The sequence below is a fragment of the Musa acuminata genome, chromosome BXJ2-10 (genome assembly GCF_036884655.1).
Source record: "Musa acuminata AAA Group cultivar baxijiao chromosome BXJ2-10, Cavendish_Baxijiao_AAA, whole genome shotgun sequence".
In the NCBI taxonomy this organism is placed as follows: domain Eukaryota; kingdom Viridiplantae; phylum Streptophyta; class Magnoliopsida; order Zingiberales; family Musaceae; genus Musa; species Musa acuminata.
Genome location: NC_088347.1, coordinates 13,926,212 through 13,943,596, shown reverse-complemented (window position 1 = coordinate 13,943,596; position 17,385 = coordinate 13,926,212). Strand labels below are relative to the sequence as shown.

The 17,385-nt window shown below is 37.1% G+C and overlaps 1 protein-coding gene across 7 annotated transcripts in view; it reads right to left on the bottom strand.

The window, feature by feature from the left end:
* Positions 1-1,228: 1,228 nt before the first annotated feature.
* The window catches only part of LOC135624299 (uncharacterized), a 31,599-nt gene continuing 15,442 nt past the window's right edge, over positions 1,229-17,385 (bottom strand). For 4 of the 7 annotated variants that reach the window (XM_065127763.1, XM_065127769.1, XM_065127767.1 and 1 more), the window contains 2 exons: positions 1,802-2,095; positions 1,229-1,702 (listed from right to left, as the gene is read on the bottom strand). In XM_065127763.1, coding sequence (XP_064983835.1) covers positions 1,852-2,095 — 244 coding nt within the window. In that variant the 3' untranslated portion in view covers positions 1,229-1,702; positions 1,802-1,851. Of the gene's footprint in view, positions 1,703-1,801; positions 2,096-4,901; positions 6,090-17,385 lie in introns of those variants that run through there. The other 3 variants (XM_065127764.1, XM_065127766.1, XM_065127770.1) reach the window with 3 other exon arrangements.

The window sequence follows — 17,385 nt, the reverse complement described above, 5'->3', positions numbered from 1 at the left end:
GCTACCGCCGTTAGTAGTTCTACTATTCGAGTTTTGGTTCTCCGTCTCTCTCACTACCCCTTGCTCGACAACGAGTGCATCCTCTTCTCAAAGGTGAAGTGTTGAGAGGAAGGGAGCATGGCACTAGGAGGCAGAGCATACGGGGTAGGTGAGGCTAGCGTGGCTCCTAACGTGGGCAGTAATACAAGGAAAGTGGAAGGCATGGGAGCACTCCACCATAAAGAGTGGCATCTTCTAGCTTGCCTTCACAGAGTTGATTAGGCAATCGATCCACGTTTTCAAATCTACATATTATCCTTTTTTAACTTAAATTATACATGTCATTATATTAATGGTTTATTATGAATCAACATGCAACCTAAGCAGACTCTAATATCTATTAACTCAGACTTGATATGAGGGGCTTATATACTACGTTTTTTTAAATGTATGGGTTATTTTACACATGAGTTAATCATAAGGACTTAAGAGGTTCATGGCCAAAACCAAATGAGCTAAAATAGACCTTAACCTTTTTTAAAAAACTTAAATTACATGTGTCATTATATTAATAATTTATTGTAAGTCGACATGCCACGTAAGCATACTCTAACATTTGTTAACTTAGACTTGATAAGAGGGACTTACATGCTACATTTTTAAAATATATGAATCATTTTATATACGAATAAAATATAAGGAGTTAAGAGATCCATAATCAAAATCATATGAATTAAAATAAACCTTAATTCTATTTTTTAATATGTTCTATGAATAAATGTAACCTACATATAATTCAAATATAATAACTTTTCTAGATAATTTAAGATTTTTTTTATATAAAATTAATATATTTTTAATTTATGATAAATTTAGAATAATTTTATATAAAAATTAATATATTTTTAATATATTCTATGAATGAATATGGTTCGAGTGCAATGATAATGAATATAGCTCGAGTGCAAATAAGTTTTCTAAGTAAATTGTAAAGAGGAGGTAAAAGAGGAGAGAGGGAGAGAGCAATGGCTAAAAACATAGAAGCAAGGGAGAAAGAGGATAGAAATTTGACCTCCATCAATCGAAGTCACGCATCAGGATCAGCCACTTCCATCAATCGAAGTCACACGTCGCAGACATCTTTTGACAGAGGTCAGCATATCGGACGTAACTTTTGATTCTAAAGGTTACCGGATTTCAATTACGCACACATTATATACAGAGCAAGAAATCAACTATATCTGATTGGTGACACATCAGAACAATAATTCCATTAGATACTGACAAGCTACATGCTCTTTCTTACATTCACAGAAGTTTTTGAGCCAACAGGGACCATCACTAGCATAATTCCGCTGGTCATAGTGTACCAGACTCATATCTTAAGTTGGCCTGAGATTGTATCTCATCTTAACCACTTTCATTTGCAGATATATATATATATATATATATATATATATATATATATATATATATATATATATATATATATATATATATATATATATACACCGCTATCACAAGCAAAGACAAGAACTGATCCAACAATCATATATATATATATATATATATCACACCGCTATCACAAGCAAAGACGAACTGATCCAACAATCCACTTGGGTTGTCCAAACCTTCTAAATCTGACACACTGCTCCTGCTGCTGCTGCTGCAAGGCGACAGGTTCTCAATATCTTTAGTTTTCTCATGCAGCAAGAGCAAACATCTACAACAAAGAAAAGGCAAAAGAAAGTACGGTGTTAGGAAAGTTTCAGATTATCATATACAAATAAGAGCAACATCAGAGAGGAACTAAACAAATTACCACCAGGGAGCATACAGTGAACCTGACATGATGCATGAAAAGTTTGCTGACTAATTGTGGTAAAGTTGCTGCTCTAGTAATTCATTTTCCTTCCTGATAGAATCAAGATCTGCTTGGAGTTTCCGAATGTCAAAATTACGGGAGGAAATGGCTGCAAGCTTCTTCTCTTGCTCAGCACCTTCCTTTCTAGCTTTGTCAGTTGAACGAATCTTCTCCACGATTTGTTCAAAGATATCGTGGATGCTAGTTAGAAGCCTATATGCCTGTCGCCCGACTGGATCATTTTTTGCATCCCTATGTAATGAAAAAAATGCTTAGTACATATGTGCCTGCAGCAAACAGACCAGGCCATTTTAAGAAAAACAACCGAACATAGCCTGGCCTACACATACATTTCCATTGATAAGAAGGAAAAGAAACAAACGGAAATCGGACCTCCAAGCTAAATGTGAAGCTAAAGACTCCACTATTTCATCAAGGATATGGAATGAACTTATATAGGAAAACAAAGAAAGAGAACTAGGTGTAAACATGGACATGTATGGCATCTAAAAAGCACAGACATGACAACACGGATACGGCGACACATCGTTTTTAAAAAAATTAGGACACGAACATGGCATGGACACACACACACACACACATATAACATGAATTTTATAATATTTATATATTTAAATTTTACACTCAATAAACAATAATAGGTTAATAATATGTTAACAATTTAATCAGTAGCAAAAAACACAGATCAAAAAAAAATATATATATATATATATTAATAATATGTTAATAATCAAAATAAATGTTTATAGCTTAAAAATTCTAAATAAAATTAATTTGCCTTCGTTGGATGCCAGACTGTAACGGACAAACTTCTAAACAAGATGTTGGATATAATGCTTATGTCTGTCCGTTGTCTTTTAGCATGTTCATGCCTTGTACAACAGGTAGAGGGGCGGCCGAAGGCTTGTAAGTCCCATTTTAGTTGGGTTGGTGGCCTCTTTAGGCTTGTAAATAAAGGTTGTGTCATGTGGACACGTGCGAGAGCTTTTCGGTCTGTAATGGACCATTTTACCCTTTGTTGTGCAACTATTCAGAGTTTGTAAAGTCTGTTTGTAATTTGCATTGTCTATGAAGTGTTTTTCCGGACATGTTTGCTTGTGGATCCCGATTGAGGCGTTCTCTTTAACCCGTTCTCTCTTTTGTTGGTCCTAAGGGACAATGGGAGGCTTCGGGGAGGCTGACCTTTGCGGACGGACGCGCGAGGGTGCCGCACGCCTTAGGCAAAACCAGCTAAGGTCGTGACAAGACGCCGCTAAGTAAGATGCTCATTGGATGTCGGTGAAGTCATCGGACGCTGTTGAGGAAGATTTTCGATGGCCGCCAAGTCAAAGGTGGGTCGCTTGGGGCAAAGGGTCCGATAACATGACGACAAAGCAATCACAGCAAAGGGGGGGGGCTTAGGGTGGAGATCTTGAGAGTGCGGCAGCACATTATGGCAAAGAGGGAGGTTCGGGACATATGGCTTGAAGCAGGTGCAGGCTTCACTGGACGGGATGCATGCGGTAGGTGCGGCAAAGATTGCCTCCTCCACAAGTGGGGCTGGGCAAAGGCTTCGATGGTGAGGAAGAACAAAAGCCAATAAGGAAGAAGGGTTTAATCAGGTCCTGAGGTATTTAACGCCAACGATAAGAAACCCTTAATCCGTGAGAAAGGATTCCAGGCTTTCGCAGTCCGCTCACGATGAGGAATCCCAATTTCACAACACCTCTGCTGTTATGAGGAATCTCGACTCCAACACACTAGGTCGTATCCAATGCAATAAAAAAAATTTAAAAAAAAAGACACGACTGAACACAGGTACGCCACTTAATCCGTGGCAAATAACGAATCCATGTCTGACATGCCAATCGATGATGAATTCATGTCCGACGCATGTCAAACACGGCTATGCCACTTAATCTGGCATGTCCGTGCTTCATAGTGCGGCATAAAGGTTAAAATAAATAGAGAAAAGAGAGATTGATGTAGGACGAGAAGCAACATATTTCTTTTAATGATAGAGAGGTGGAGAGAGAATAAAAAAAGATAATAATAGGAAGATAATAGAAAAAGAAAGGATAACCACCAGACTTGCTCTGGCTCAAGGAGCGAACTCCCTATCTGAAAGCCTCACACCTCGGCATGTCTTGCACGTGAACGATGGAATCAAACCATCAGAAACATAACTGTGGCCTTGCATCCCTCACACATAAGGTGGGAAAAGAACACAATTCATTGATTCATCTCTAATTTATGCATTACAATATTCTAGCCCCTTTTTATAAGCCAAGTACAAGAATATATATATATATATATATAAGTGAAAATTTTACAATTACATTAAATCATATGATTTGATTTTCCCTTTGAAGGAGATAATATTCTTGATTGATATGCTTTCATCCTCACAGAGATTGATCTTTATAAAACCTTTCATTATGATTTAGAATCTTCAATGACAATCATAATTTGATTTTTTCTCAAATTCTTTCCATATTTTCTTCTTCCTTGAGTAAATTAGGAAACTAGATCAGAATTATTTAGTATGTTGCCATATGACAACTTATCCTATGCGAAATAAACCCTAAACTAATCAAATTTATTTAAATAAAAGATAGATAAGATTGGTTCCACATCATATGCTTTCACTATGTAGGAACTTGCCCCGAGTTCATATTTGGCTAAACCAAAGGCTCTGATACCAAATATGATGTAAGACGAGAAGCAGCAGATTCTTTTGATGATAAAAGGGTAGAGAGAGAATAGAAAAGAGATAATAAAAGGAAGATAATAGAAAAACAAGATAAGGTTAGGGTTTACGATCTTTGTGCATGCTCATATAGCTATAGTTGTGCTATTCATAATAGTCATTGCAGTAGTTATTATTTACTGTTTTTACACTTTATTTGTTGCTGTTTATTGTTGGTATCAAAGCAATCAATAATTAGGATTAAAATTTTCAATATAGATCGCTTATCTTATTTGGATTTAGAAATTAAAAAGCAAACAAAAATAAAAAGTAATTTAGAAAGAGGGTAGAAATTAAACTATCAAATACCTGAAGAACATAAAGTACATAGTCTTCAAGGTTCACCTATAAAAAATCTGATAAAAGATTGTATTATAAATCTCTCAGAAAGTCTCCGAGAACAAGAGAAGACTAATAAAGAAATTTCAGAACTTATTGATCTAGCTAGAGAGTCAAGTCATAATAATCAAACCTTACTAGGAAATATAGACCATATAAGTGAACAAATCAGAGAAGCAGTGGAAGTTATCAAATAAAGTCCAAAAAAAGAGAATTGAATAAGGCAGTAGAAACAAAGTCGAAATAAAAGTGAATTGAAAAAGGCACTAGAAGCAATAAATATCTCAGATCCTAAAGTAATAGAACAAGAAACTAAAGAACTAGTGATAAAATTACAAACTGAAGTAGAAAATATCAAATAAATAATTAAAAATCTACAAATACAAATAAAAAAGATAAATAAAATTATGCATGAGTAAGGAAGATAGAACTTTAACAAAAGTCATACAAAAACCATAAAAAAAAAATACCTGCAACTGATTTTGATATAGCCTGATATGAGAAAAATAGTAATCAAAATTAAGAAGCTATCCTGAATACAATACTAGAATATTTAATCCAAACCAAAATAGAACTTATAGGAAAAATACAAAAGTTAGAACAATTGCAATTAGAAAAACTAAAAATCCCTTCAGGAACGTCAAGACTAACTAAACATAAGAAACTAGACTTTTCACATATAGAATTTAAAGCATCCAGTGGATCAAAAGATGGAAACCCAATTTAAAGAAATCAATACTCAAAAGACAATGGAAAAACTGTTAAGGGGAGGTTCTAAGAAAGGAAAGGAATCAGCATTAGATAACCTAGGAGACACCCAAGCATACGTTGAAAATAATCTTAAAAGACAGATAAAGAAAGAAGTTTCACCATATAAGACAAGATCTTTTGAAGGAAAAATAATAATAAGACAAGTAAAGAAATAAGATATAGCATGCGTAGACAAAGCAGTCATAACAGACTTCAATACAGATGAACTACAAAAATCATTAGCAGAATACTCAAAGTTCCATATAAGACTAATAGTTACAAGGTATAAAATTTCGAATAATACAGCCCAGTCACGGACTTAGCTAGTTTTGCCTAAGTCGTACGGCACCCTTGCGTGTCCGTCCGCAAAGGTCAGCCTCTCCGAAGCCTCCCATGGTCCCTTAGGACCTACAAAAGAGGAAACGGGTTATAGAGAAAACGCCTCACTCGGGATCCACAAACAAACATTTCCGAAAACACTTCATAGACAATGCAAATTACAAACAGACTTTACAAGCTCTGAACGGTTGCACAATAAAGGGTCAAAATGATCCACTACATACCGAATATCTCTCACAAGTATCCACATGACACAACCTTTATTACAAGTCTAAGAAGGCAACCAAACCCAACTAAAATGGGGCTTTTAAACCTTCGACCGTCCCTCTACATGCTGTGCAAAACATGAACAAACCAAAAGACACGGACATAAATAAATATTACATCAAACATCCTATTTAGAACTTTGTCTGTGACATTCTCCCCGACTTATTCCTTCGACGTCCTCGTCGAAGCCTTTTGCCGACACTACAACTCCTCGTCTTTGCTGAGTCTTCAATCTTCTGCTCCAGCTGCTCTCCGCTGCTGTTATTGAGTAGTCGAACTTTTGATTCGCTATGATGTTTCAACTCGCCAATGACTTTGACTCTAGTGTGGGGTTGGCTAAGTTGTGTTGATCCTTGTTGATTCCTGCGGATCCTCCAGATGAAGGAAAAGACCATCCTTACTATGCGCCAGTCTCTCAAATGTCTCATGCTGCTTGAACTGGGTGGATGCTTGTTGGATCTTTAACGAGCATCGCCTTGCAAACTTTCAAAGTTTTGGGTCCTTCCTCGACAAAATGTCAATCGACTCTTCTTTCATTTAGTTGTCACTTCCAAGTAGATTCGCATCACTTCCGCTTTCGATTGGCATTCTATTGGGAAATGAAGCGGATAATCTACTCTCAGTAGCACTGATCACCATTGATAAGGATTTAACAACTATTGTCTTACATTATCTTCGAAGGGTCTTTAAACTTGTGCAGCGCTCCTCTGCTGAATAGATAAGAGAATTGGGGTACTCGGTTTCGCCCATTCTCTTAAGAGTTGAGAAGACAATGGTTACTTGACTTCGCTCGCCTCCTCAATTATTGTACTCTAAGCATCGAGCTGGTTACTGAACTTCGCTTGCTCTTTGCTCACACTTCTAAAGCACTCGAAGTGTTTGCACTCCTTGCATTGAGTTAACTACTGTGATTCACCTTCTCAATGCCATCGAACTTTCAGAATGCAGGAAGTTTTCACCCCAACTTGGAGTAATTCTCTAATAGATTTGGTCGCCTCTGGGATTGTACCATCTTCTCCATCAACCTTGCCGCCTACTTCATTGAGTAGCAAAGGTACAACATCGCGTACTGCTTGCTTCGTTCCTTGGTCGTGCACTCTTGCATGACCCGAAGTACTTCACTTTCGACTATCTTGATAAGAAGCTCGTTGACATCGATCTTACAAAGTTCCTTGGCCTCTACCCTTCAGCCTTGTCTCGATACTTGGAGTTTGCCTCTGCATGCTCTACCTCCTCGGCCCCTTTCACGACCAAGCGCTCTCCCTCAATGAGAGCAAGGGATCAATGACTTTCACGGAAGTCCCGCCTCTGTGGTACCATGGTGCTGCCATGCCCATGGCCCTACTATCTGTCGCTTTGCATCTGCATCCCTTTTCTTCACGATCAGTAGATATGTCTCTGTGACACTCCTCCGAGTCCACCTCTATTCTGACTGATGCTTGATTTTGGGTAGCTAAGTCCCTCTGGACTCGTCGTCGCTTCCTCGCCCCTTTCGACCCCCTGCTTCAACACCTCTATGTTCTCCAAGCAGCTCCCTTTGGTCAATGGAAAGACAGACTGCAACTCCCATGCATGGCCTCTACCGTCACGTTGTAGGGTTTGCACCGATTCTATTCTCCTTAGCTTCCTTGGTAGCAACGTTTGTTTACTCGACCTTGTCCTCTGACTTGCCGGGCTCCCTTAAACGAATATGGTCTCTAGAGCAGTCCAACTCTCCAACTGCTTCGATCATATACCTCTGCATTATCGAGTCCCTCCCATGGGACTCGCTGGTACTTGCATTTGAACTTTTCCCTTTGTGGAACACAGCCCCCATATGCTAATGACCAAGGCTTTCAACCGATGCAAAATTCGATGCACGCACGGAAGACCCGCCTCTGCGGTACCATGGCCTTCACTCAAATCCATAGCCCATCTTGTCGTTGTGTTGTTCACCGAAGTGGAGCTTCCAGTAGCTCCCGATCATACCTCCGTATGATACAGTCCCTCACGGGACTATGTCGTGTGTATCGCGTTGCCACGAACTGTTCCACCACGATCCGTTGCACCATGTCGCCTCCTGGTGACATCTCTATTGCATTCTGATCCTTGTGGGATGAACTCGAATTGTGATCCCTCCATCTGTGGCCTCTGCCAATACATCGCAAGGTCTCTTCCACCTTCGATTTTGTTCGCTCCTTTGGCAATCGACCTTCATCCACCCGTTCTTAGGTCACACCTAGATGAAGCACCACTCTAGGACAGTCCGTCGCCTAGTAGCTCCCGAAGTCCACCGACTACGCTGAAAATGGTGCACCATTGTCTGGATCCTGGGCCTCTACCCCTACCAGCAAAATCTCCGCTGCGCACCGCTTCATTCATGGCAACTTGAATGGCATCACTGTGGCATATTCTTCAAGAGTACCCACCTCCGCGTCCTCTTGCCCTATGCCAAGGCCTTCTGAACCTAACTTTGCCTCCGCAAGTTGAGTCGCCTTAGTTCCTCCACAAATGTTTCTCCGAGATAAGGTGCATGTGCCCAAACGCTCCCTTCATCTTTGGAACTATGCAAGATGAGTTCACTATCAGAATGAAGGACCCATGGAACAACATGATCCTGCTCTTGCCTCTGCAAGAGTTCATGTCCTTGACCTCTGTCCAAGGAAAGCTTTGTGCCTCCGCTCCATGTTCCATCTTCTATGCCGGCTCACTTTATGAGGCTTGGGTACTTCGCCAAGTTATACCCAAGTTGCTCCGCTCCTCGTTTTGCATTGATTGATGGTGGCCCTCGCGCCCACCATTCCATGGGTCAGCCATCACTTGAGTCTGATCTCCATATCGACTCCAAGTGTGCTTTCATTTGTGTTGCTTTGGGTCGCTCCCCACTTGATCTCGCAATGCATCCACCAATGCATTCTCTCAAGCGAGATCACGCGACGACTCCTCGCTGCTCGCTCGGTCCATTGAGCTTTGTGGAGTTGTTGTTTTTGAGGTACTCCTCAACATGTATGGTCTGTTGCACATGATTCTCCCTCTGGAGAACCGGGATCTATCCCTCCTGGATAACTATCCCGCTAGAGCAACATCTCTCTTCGTTTCGGAGACCACCATCCCCTTGGACTACTCTGATTTGCTCAACAAACTATGCATTGTTCTACCACCTGCAAACGCACTTGCTAGATTACGACTCCACATAAATACAGCCCCCGCTGCACCACTGAAGGCCTAGCAACATATTGAACTCACTGCACACTTTAGCCTCCTACGGACATATCCTTCTCATGCCGAAGAAAAAGTTCCAATGCTCCATGGCGCCGAGTTCCGGTCGCCTTGGGATGGCCGCGAATATTCCATCATCCGCATACAAGCCCTTGCATGATTACTGAATTCTTCGAGTTAGCAATTCCCCTCACCTCTGTGAGCTTTGCAAAACTCTTTCGGTCGCTGAGCAACTCATTCCACCTTGCATGGTCTCACCCTTTACCAAGCGTCTCGCTTGCCTAGAGCACCATCAAGTGTAGTTGTCAACATCGAGCCGTAGCTCGAACTCAGCCATCCCAACCTTTGTGCGCTACACATTCTTCCAAGCTTCCTTGTTCTCGTGGTGCCTCTTGCGCAAAGGGTTGGCTATTCCTCTGAATGCCAATCTCAGATGCCCGCTCCTCCAAGCGACTCCTTTTCCCTACATCTCCATGCCTGTTTTCCCTCAAATGGTCGCGCGTGTACTGACTGCCCTCAACGCAGCCCCGTTGGGTCCCCAACATTTGCATGCCAAGTGTTTCTATGAGTACTTGTCCCGCTCTGATACCATCTGTCACGGACTTAGCTGGTTTTGCCTAAGTCGTACGAACCCTTGCGTGTCCGTCCGCAAAAGTCAGCCTCCCCGAAGCCTCCCATTGTCCCTTAGGACCTACAAAAGAGAAAATGGGTTATAGAGAAAATGTCTCACTCGGGATCCACAAGCAAACATTTCTGAAAATACTTCATAGACAATGCAAATTACAAACAGACTTTACAAGTTCTGAACGGTTGCACAATAAAGGGTCAAAATGGTCCACTACAGATCGAATATCTCTCATAAGTGTCCACATGACACAACCTTTATTTACAAGCCTAAAAAAGCCACCAAACCCAACTAAAATGGGGCTTTTAAGTCTTCGATCGTCCCTCTATATACTGTGTAAAGCATGAACAAACAAAAAGACATGAACATACATAAGTATTACATCAAACATCCTGTTTAGAACTTTGTCCGTGACAGCCCGGTACGGGCAGTACGTACTGGTCCGTCAGCTGACCGGTACACGGACCGCCCCTTATCGGACGAAACGAAATATATATATATATATATATATATATATATATATATATATATATATATATATATATATATATATATATATATATATATATTTTTTATATATATAAATATTTTTATAAAAGGCGACGTTGCATCGCCTTTTTCAACAACGTCGCCTTTTATAAGAATATATATATATATATATATATATATATGAGGCGACGTCGCCCCGCGTGGGAGAAGGAAAAGGCGACGTCGCCTTTTATAAAAATATATATATATAAATATATATAATCTTTTATATATATATTTATTAATTTATATATATATATAAACGAGACGATGTTACCGAATTATATATATATATATATATATACCGAACGGTATACCGCTCGGAATACAATATCATACCGTACCGAACGAACGTCGAAACTCCGGTACGGTACGATATTGCATACCTTGAATAGTTATAAGAATTGTAAACTTAGTCAGAAAGAGAGTAGGAGGAACATTTATGACATTTTTTGTGACCAATTTAATAATCATGACCAAGCTCAAATAGCTATGCACTAGTGTAATATGAATGACAACTATGTTGTAATAGGATGTATACCAAATTTTTCCATGAACCTAGTAGAATTCTTAAGATATATTAAGATAATGTTTAAAAGCAATAATTATGACATGATTCTTGAAGCAATAATATTGCAGTCACCATAGGCTTAATAGGAACACTACATAATAAGTGTAGGATTTTTATTACAAATAGAAAAACTAGTGGAAAGTTTTGCAATTAGAGGTATAAATATGATCCTCGCAAAAATGATTGACACTTTAAAATTTGAAGACTGGGATCTAGGAAGTATAAGTAAAAGGCAAGACATCGAACTAGAAGCAACCTCAAGACATGTATACACTAATGTCCAAGGATTTGCAGTAGCAAGATTTTCAAATTACATAGAAAAAATAACCTAGCTAGAAGATGAAAATATTATTAAAATAAATATGTTAAGTGAAATAAAGCCTAAAAATGATAATGAAATAAACTTTCATTAACTTTAGCTACTTTACCAAACAAGTAAATGAAGACATAAGAAATAACCCCATCGACTACGAGATTTATATAGAAGAAAGAAAAGACCAATGAAATATAAAGGAAATAGTCTAGAATTTATGACATTAGAAGAAATTATCTTCAAAACAGAGAGAGGAGAAGAAGAAACAAATAATATAATAGAACAAATCAAAGGAGAAGATGTAGATAAAGCCAATAAAAATGTTATAGAAAACATCAAAATCTACAAGATGGACAATGAAACAAGTAATCATACAAGAATATATCATGAACCACAAAGAATAACAAGGATTATTGAAGATGAAAAAGATGAATTTGAGATCAATGTAATAACAGAGAGAGAGAGAGAGATTTCCACGACCTATTAGAAGAATCCTTGCAACCAGAAATATGATTACATATAATAGATGAAGGAAACATAAAAGAGGAATTTGAAAATAGAGGAGCCTGAGAAAGAAGATAATGAAATATATCAACTTGAATTCGGAAGCAAAGAAGAAGAATGTTTTGATGAAGTAATGATAAACAATGAAGAAGTAATGATGAATGATGGAGAAGCTAGTTCTAGTAGGGCAACCCAAGAAAAACAAGGAGAAGAAATGGAATACAGATACATATGTAGAGAAAAACTTACTCCAAGCATAAATTTAGACACTATACTCATACAATACTAGGAAGAAGAACTAGAAGATTGGGGACAAAGACTAACATTTTCATTTTTACAATCAGAAGTAGACGACTCACTAGATTTTATAAATAGCTCCTTAAGAGGATCACTGAAAGATATATTTCATGCATATTATGCAAATAAACATACATCCTACTTAGAAGTCATCGAAAGGAAATATATACAATTATGGATACAGTTTGAAAAAGCCATAGCAAAATACTTAAGAATACCTATGACACAATTGGTAAATGTGTCATAGGAGATACCAAAAAACAAAAGCAAAATACTTAGGATACCTAAAAAAGATAAGGTGCTGTAACCTAAGTTCATTAGAAGACTCCTCAAAAGCCCTTGTAAAATATTAAGCAAATCAGGACAGGCATCTAATCCATATTACATAGGAAAATATATAACTGGAATTAAAGAAAATTTAGGAGGAAGACTGCAGAAAGAATTGCTGGAATATATAAAAATCTCAAGCAGAATTTTCAGCAAACAATAGGCCATAAGATTTGCCAAAAATTTTTATGCCCAGATATGTGACAAAGTACGATTGCTAAAAGGAAGAAATCTCTTTAGAAATGATAAAAGAGGATTCGGACCAGGAGGATGCAAAAAAAATTGCATATCATGAACCTGATGAATTCGGGTGCCAAAGACCATCACCAAGACGAAGAAAATCATATAAAGAATATAAAAATTATAGATTAAAACCAGTAGGAAAAAGAATATTTAAGAAAAAGTATTATAGAAGATCAGATACAAAAAATTATAGAAAACCCAAAAGACACCAATATAGGAGAAAATGCGAAAAGAAATGCAAATGCTACTTGTGTGGAGCTGAAAGCCATATAAAACCCAATTGCCCAAAATTAGAAAAACCTCTAAAATATATAGAATTACATCAATTACATCTAGAAGAAGATGCAGATTCAGATAACTCTAGTATATATGAAATAGAGGAGATACGAGGTTTAGAAGAAGTAAACCTTTTGGAATTAATAGACCCTAGAGACTATATAGAAATTGGTAATCTAAAACCAGTAAATAATGTAAGCACAAAAAGCATATATGTGACTTCAATTATAAAATTCAAAATGACAAATGTAGTTACTAAAGCTCTTATAGACAGAAGCCAGATCATGTGTAATACAGAAACATATAATCCCAATAGAATATCTTAAAAAGTTAGATAATCCAGGAAAAATTATAATGTTTGATAATATCCAATATGAGTTTGAATATTTCATATCAAATGTAACAATAGAAATACAAATACCATATTTTATCTACCAAGAACTCTAGTTGTCAAAATACCAGGTGTTGTACCAATCAAGGTTCGCAATACCGTACCATACCGATATTTCGACCTGGGCTCGGTACCGGTACGGTACGGTATACCGAGCGGTACACCCAGGTGTACCGAGTACTGTATCACTACTACAGTGCTACAGTGCACTCGGACCGGTAACAGGCGGTCCGCGTACCGACAACCTGTCGGACCGATATGTACCGCCCGGTACGGGGCAGTACAGTTCGGTACGGCAGACCCTGGTACCAATAATATTAGGAATAAATTTCATACGTTCAAAAGGAGTCTTATATATAAGCAACAGGACAGTAACTTTGTTCCCTAGAGCAACCAACATGGTAGCCAAAATAGAACAAAGTGAAGACTCCACAGCAGACATTATAGAAGAAGCCAGAAGAGATTGGACAATTGGGATAAACCCAACAATTAATTGGGAAAGGAATAATATAAAAGCAAAAATAGATTTAATAAATCCAGATATTACAATAATCACTTCAACTATAAAACCTTACCCCTTGGATATGGAGGAATTTAATACACAAATTAAAGAATTACTATAATTAGAAGTTATTAGAGAAAGTAGGAGTAAGCATAGATCTGCAGCTTTTATGGTTAGAAACCATTCCGAGATAAAAAGAGAAAAAGCAAGAATGGTAATAAACTACAAAAGATTAAATGATAATATTAGAGATGATACATATTTAATACCAAACAAAGACGCGATCCAAAGAATAGGAGAAGAAAAAACATTTAGGGTGCATTTGGGAATATTTTGGAGTATTATGAAAGGCATATGTTAATTCTCTGTATGACAGTATGATCATAGCAGAATATTTTGGAGTAACAAAGTTAAAAATCAAATATTCAGAAAGGCATGCATCAATATGGGACAAAATAAAAAAATGTAAAAGTTTGTCCTGCATTCTAGAAAGAGGATTAATTGAAGAAATTGATTTTTATTGTTCTCATCTCAACAATCTAGAAATAGAAGACATTCCCTATAGACTTAAAGTAGTCCTTCTTTATATACCAGGAAAGCATAATTTTATTCATTTGAAAATTGAATCCTACCTAGCAAAATGGACAAAGAATGGGCAGAAGATTCTAGGATATTCACAACTTTGATCTTATCGTCACACTATTACACATTTTTTCATTCTATCAGATCAATAGAAAAACCTACAAAGAAGTCCGTGCATCTACACAACTAAATATATTATGGAGGATAAATGGCAAACTAGAAGAAGGCTTATTGCTTAAGGAGCTTGGTTCCTATACAGCTTTTATACACAGCTCATTCCTAGAAGCAAAGAGTTTCATCAATACCTCATGTATGAAATTAAGCAAAAGATGGACAGATAGGGATAGAATCTTTTGAACGAATCATGGAATGCTATGGATTAACCTATTGGAGAATATGGCCATATGGAAAATCTATGTAGAATCTGATAAGGAAAAAAGAAATCTTCAATAGTTAAAAAATGTAAAAGAAAAGAATGCTGACGACCCTTTGGGAATGAATGAAACAGATGAAAGTATAGACCATATTATAAATAAACTTGATCAAGTTCACAGTAAATTGTAATCTCTGGCCCAGAAGATACTTGATCAGCAAATGACCGATGAAAGTCATACATAAGCTTCAGTATCCATGGGTAGGTGTCTGGTCCACCGCCTCCAGATCCGGTTTACCGCCTCAAGATAAGAGCGTCACTTAGATAAAAACAACAATGTAGTGAAGATAAATTGAAGACGTCAACAATGACATCTGCACAACACTGTTCAAATCGTCTCAACACGCCTACAAATATATCTAAAGTTTGTGTATGTGTGCTCTCAGGGTCCCTTAGCCTTCCAACCCTATAATGTTCATTATGAGTCGCCTAAGAAATCAGACACAGTTATTGTAAGTTTTCTGTTTTAGTTGTATCTTTCTAAAATATTCTTCATGCTGAATATTTGAATAATAGAGTTTCTTTGTAAATCGTTGTATTCTGAATAATATAATTTACTCGCTTTTAGAAGCTTTTTCTGCAATCTGTTCTATACCTATTTGCACTACATAAGTCTGTTGGCTCTTAGATAAGTAGAAATTGGGCAAATCAGGCAATAATTTGGGTAAAGAACTAGAGCGAAGAGATATTTCCTAGTTAGCTAGATTCTTAACAATCATAATAATAGTTCTTAATAGTATAAAAAGGATAGAGACAGAAAGAATTATTTGTAGATCCAATGAAAAAGGTTAGAAGCATAATTTAGAAAAGGGCAAAAATACCAAAAATATTCACAAAGACAAACTTCGGATAGATTTTACATAAATAGGGAGTGTATTTATGGGCATGTCGAGGGGGTTTGAACAGTGTTGTGCGAATGTCATTGCTGACATCTTAAATTTATCTTCACTAAATTGTTGTTTCTATCCAGGCGACATTCTTATCCTACGGCGAACCGGATCTTAAGGCAGCGGACCGGACACCTAGCCATGGATTCTGTAGCTTATGTATGACTTCCATCGGTCATTTCCTGATCAAAAATCTTTTGAACCAGAGACTGTAGTTCATCGTGAACTTGATCAAGTTCATTTATTATATGGTCTATACTTTCATCTGTTTTATTTGTTTCCAATGGATCGTCGATATTCTTTTCTTCTACATTTTCCAACTATTGAAGATTTTCTTCTTCTCATCAAATTATACAAGTTCAATATGGTCATATTCTTCAACAAGTTAATCCATATCATTTCATGGTTCATTCCAAAGATTTTGTTCTTGTTTATCCATCTTTTGCTTAGTTTCATACATAAATTGTTGATTAAACTCTTTGCTTCTAGGAATGAGCTATATAAAAGCTATATAGGAATCAAAATATATTTCATACCAAGGTCCTTGGGCTATAAGCCTTCTTCTAGTCTATCATCTATTGTTCATAATATATTTAATTTTGTGTAGATGTACAAACTCCTCTACAGGTTTTTCTATGGATCCGATAGGATGAAAAGATGTGTAAAAGTTTGACGATGAGGTCAAAAATTATGAAAATTCTAAAATCATATGCTCATTCTTCGTTTGTTCTACCAAGCAGAATTTTCAATCTTCAGGTGGATAAAATTATTCTTTCCCAATATATATAAAGGAGAGTTGCTTTAAGTCTATAGAGAATGCCTTCTCTTTTTAGACTATTGAAATGAGAACAACAAAAATCAATTTCTTCAATTAATCCTCTTTCTAGAAAGCAGTACAAGCTTCTACCTTTTCTGATTTTGTCCCATATTATTGTATGTCATTCCGAATATTATATTTTCAATTTTTTTACTCCAAAATATTCTACTATGATCATACTATCATATAGAGGACTGACACAATGCCTTTCATAATATCACTTATGATCTTGATGAGTCATAGTCATCCATGATACTGGAATTCCTTGTGGTGACATATTAGGAACATTTTATACTAGAAAGAAGATATCACAAAGCTTTTTTGGATTTCTAAGAGTTCCTTCCTATCTTTTGTCCTCATTATTTCTTAAATATAATCTTGAACTTTTGTTGGCAGTTTTTTCATAAAAAACTTTTTCAGCTATTGCCTAACAATGTAGTTGATGATCTGTATTTCTTTTCTTTCATACATTTTCCTGTGCCATAGAGCTTCTTCTGCTAATTCATGTTGTTCTTCCAAGCAGGATTTACGGTTCTTATTTTCCTCTTCTAATTCAGCTATTCTACTTGTTATATACTGATTTTAGCTAATATCTTGGTCCATA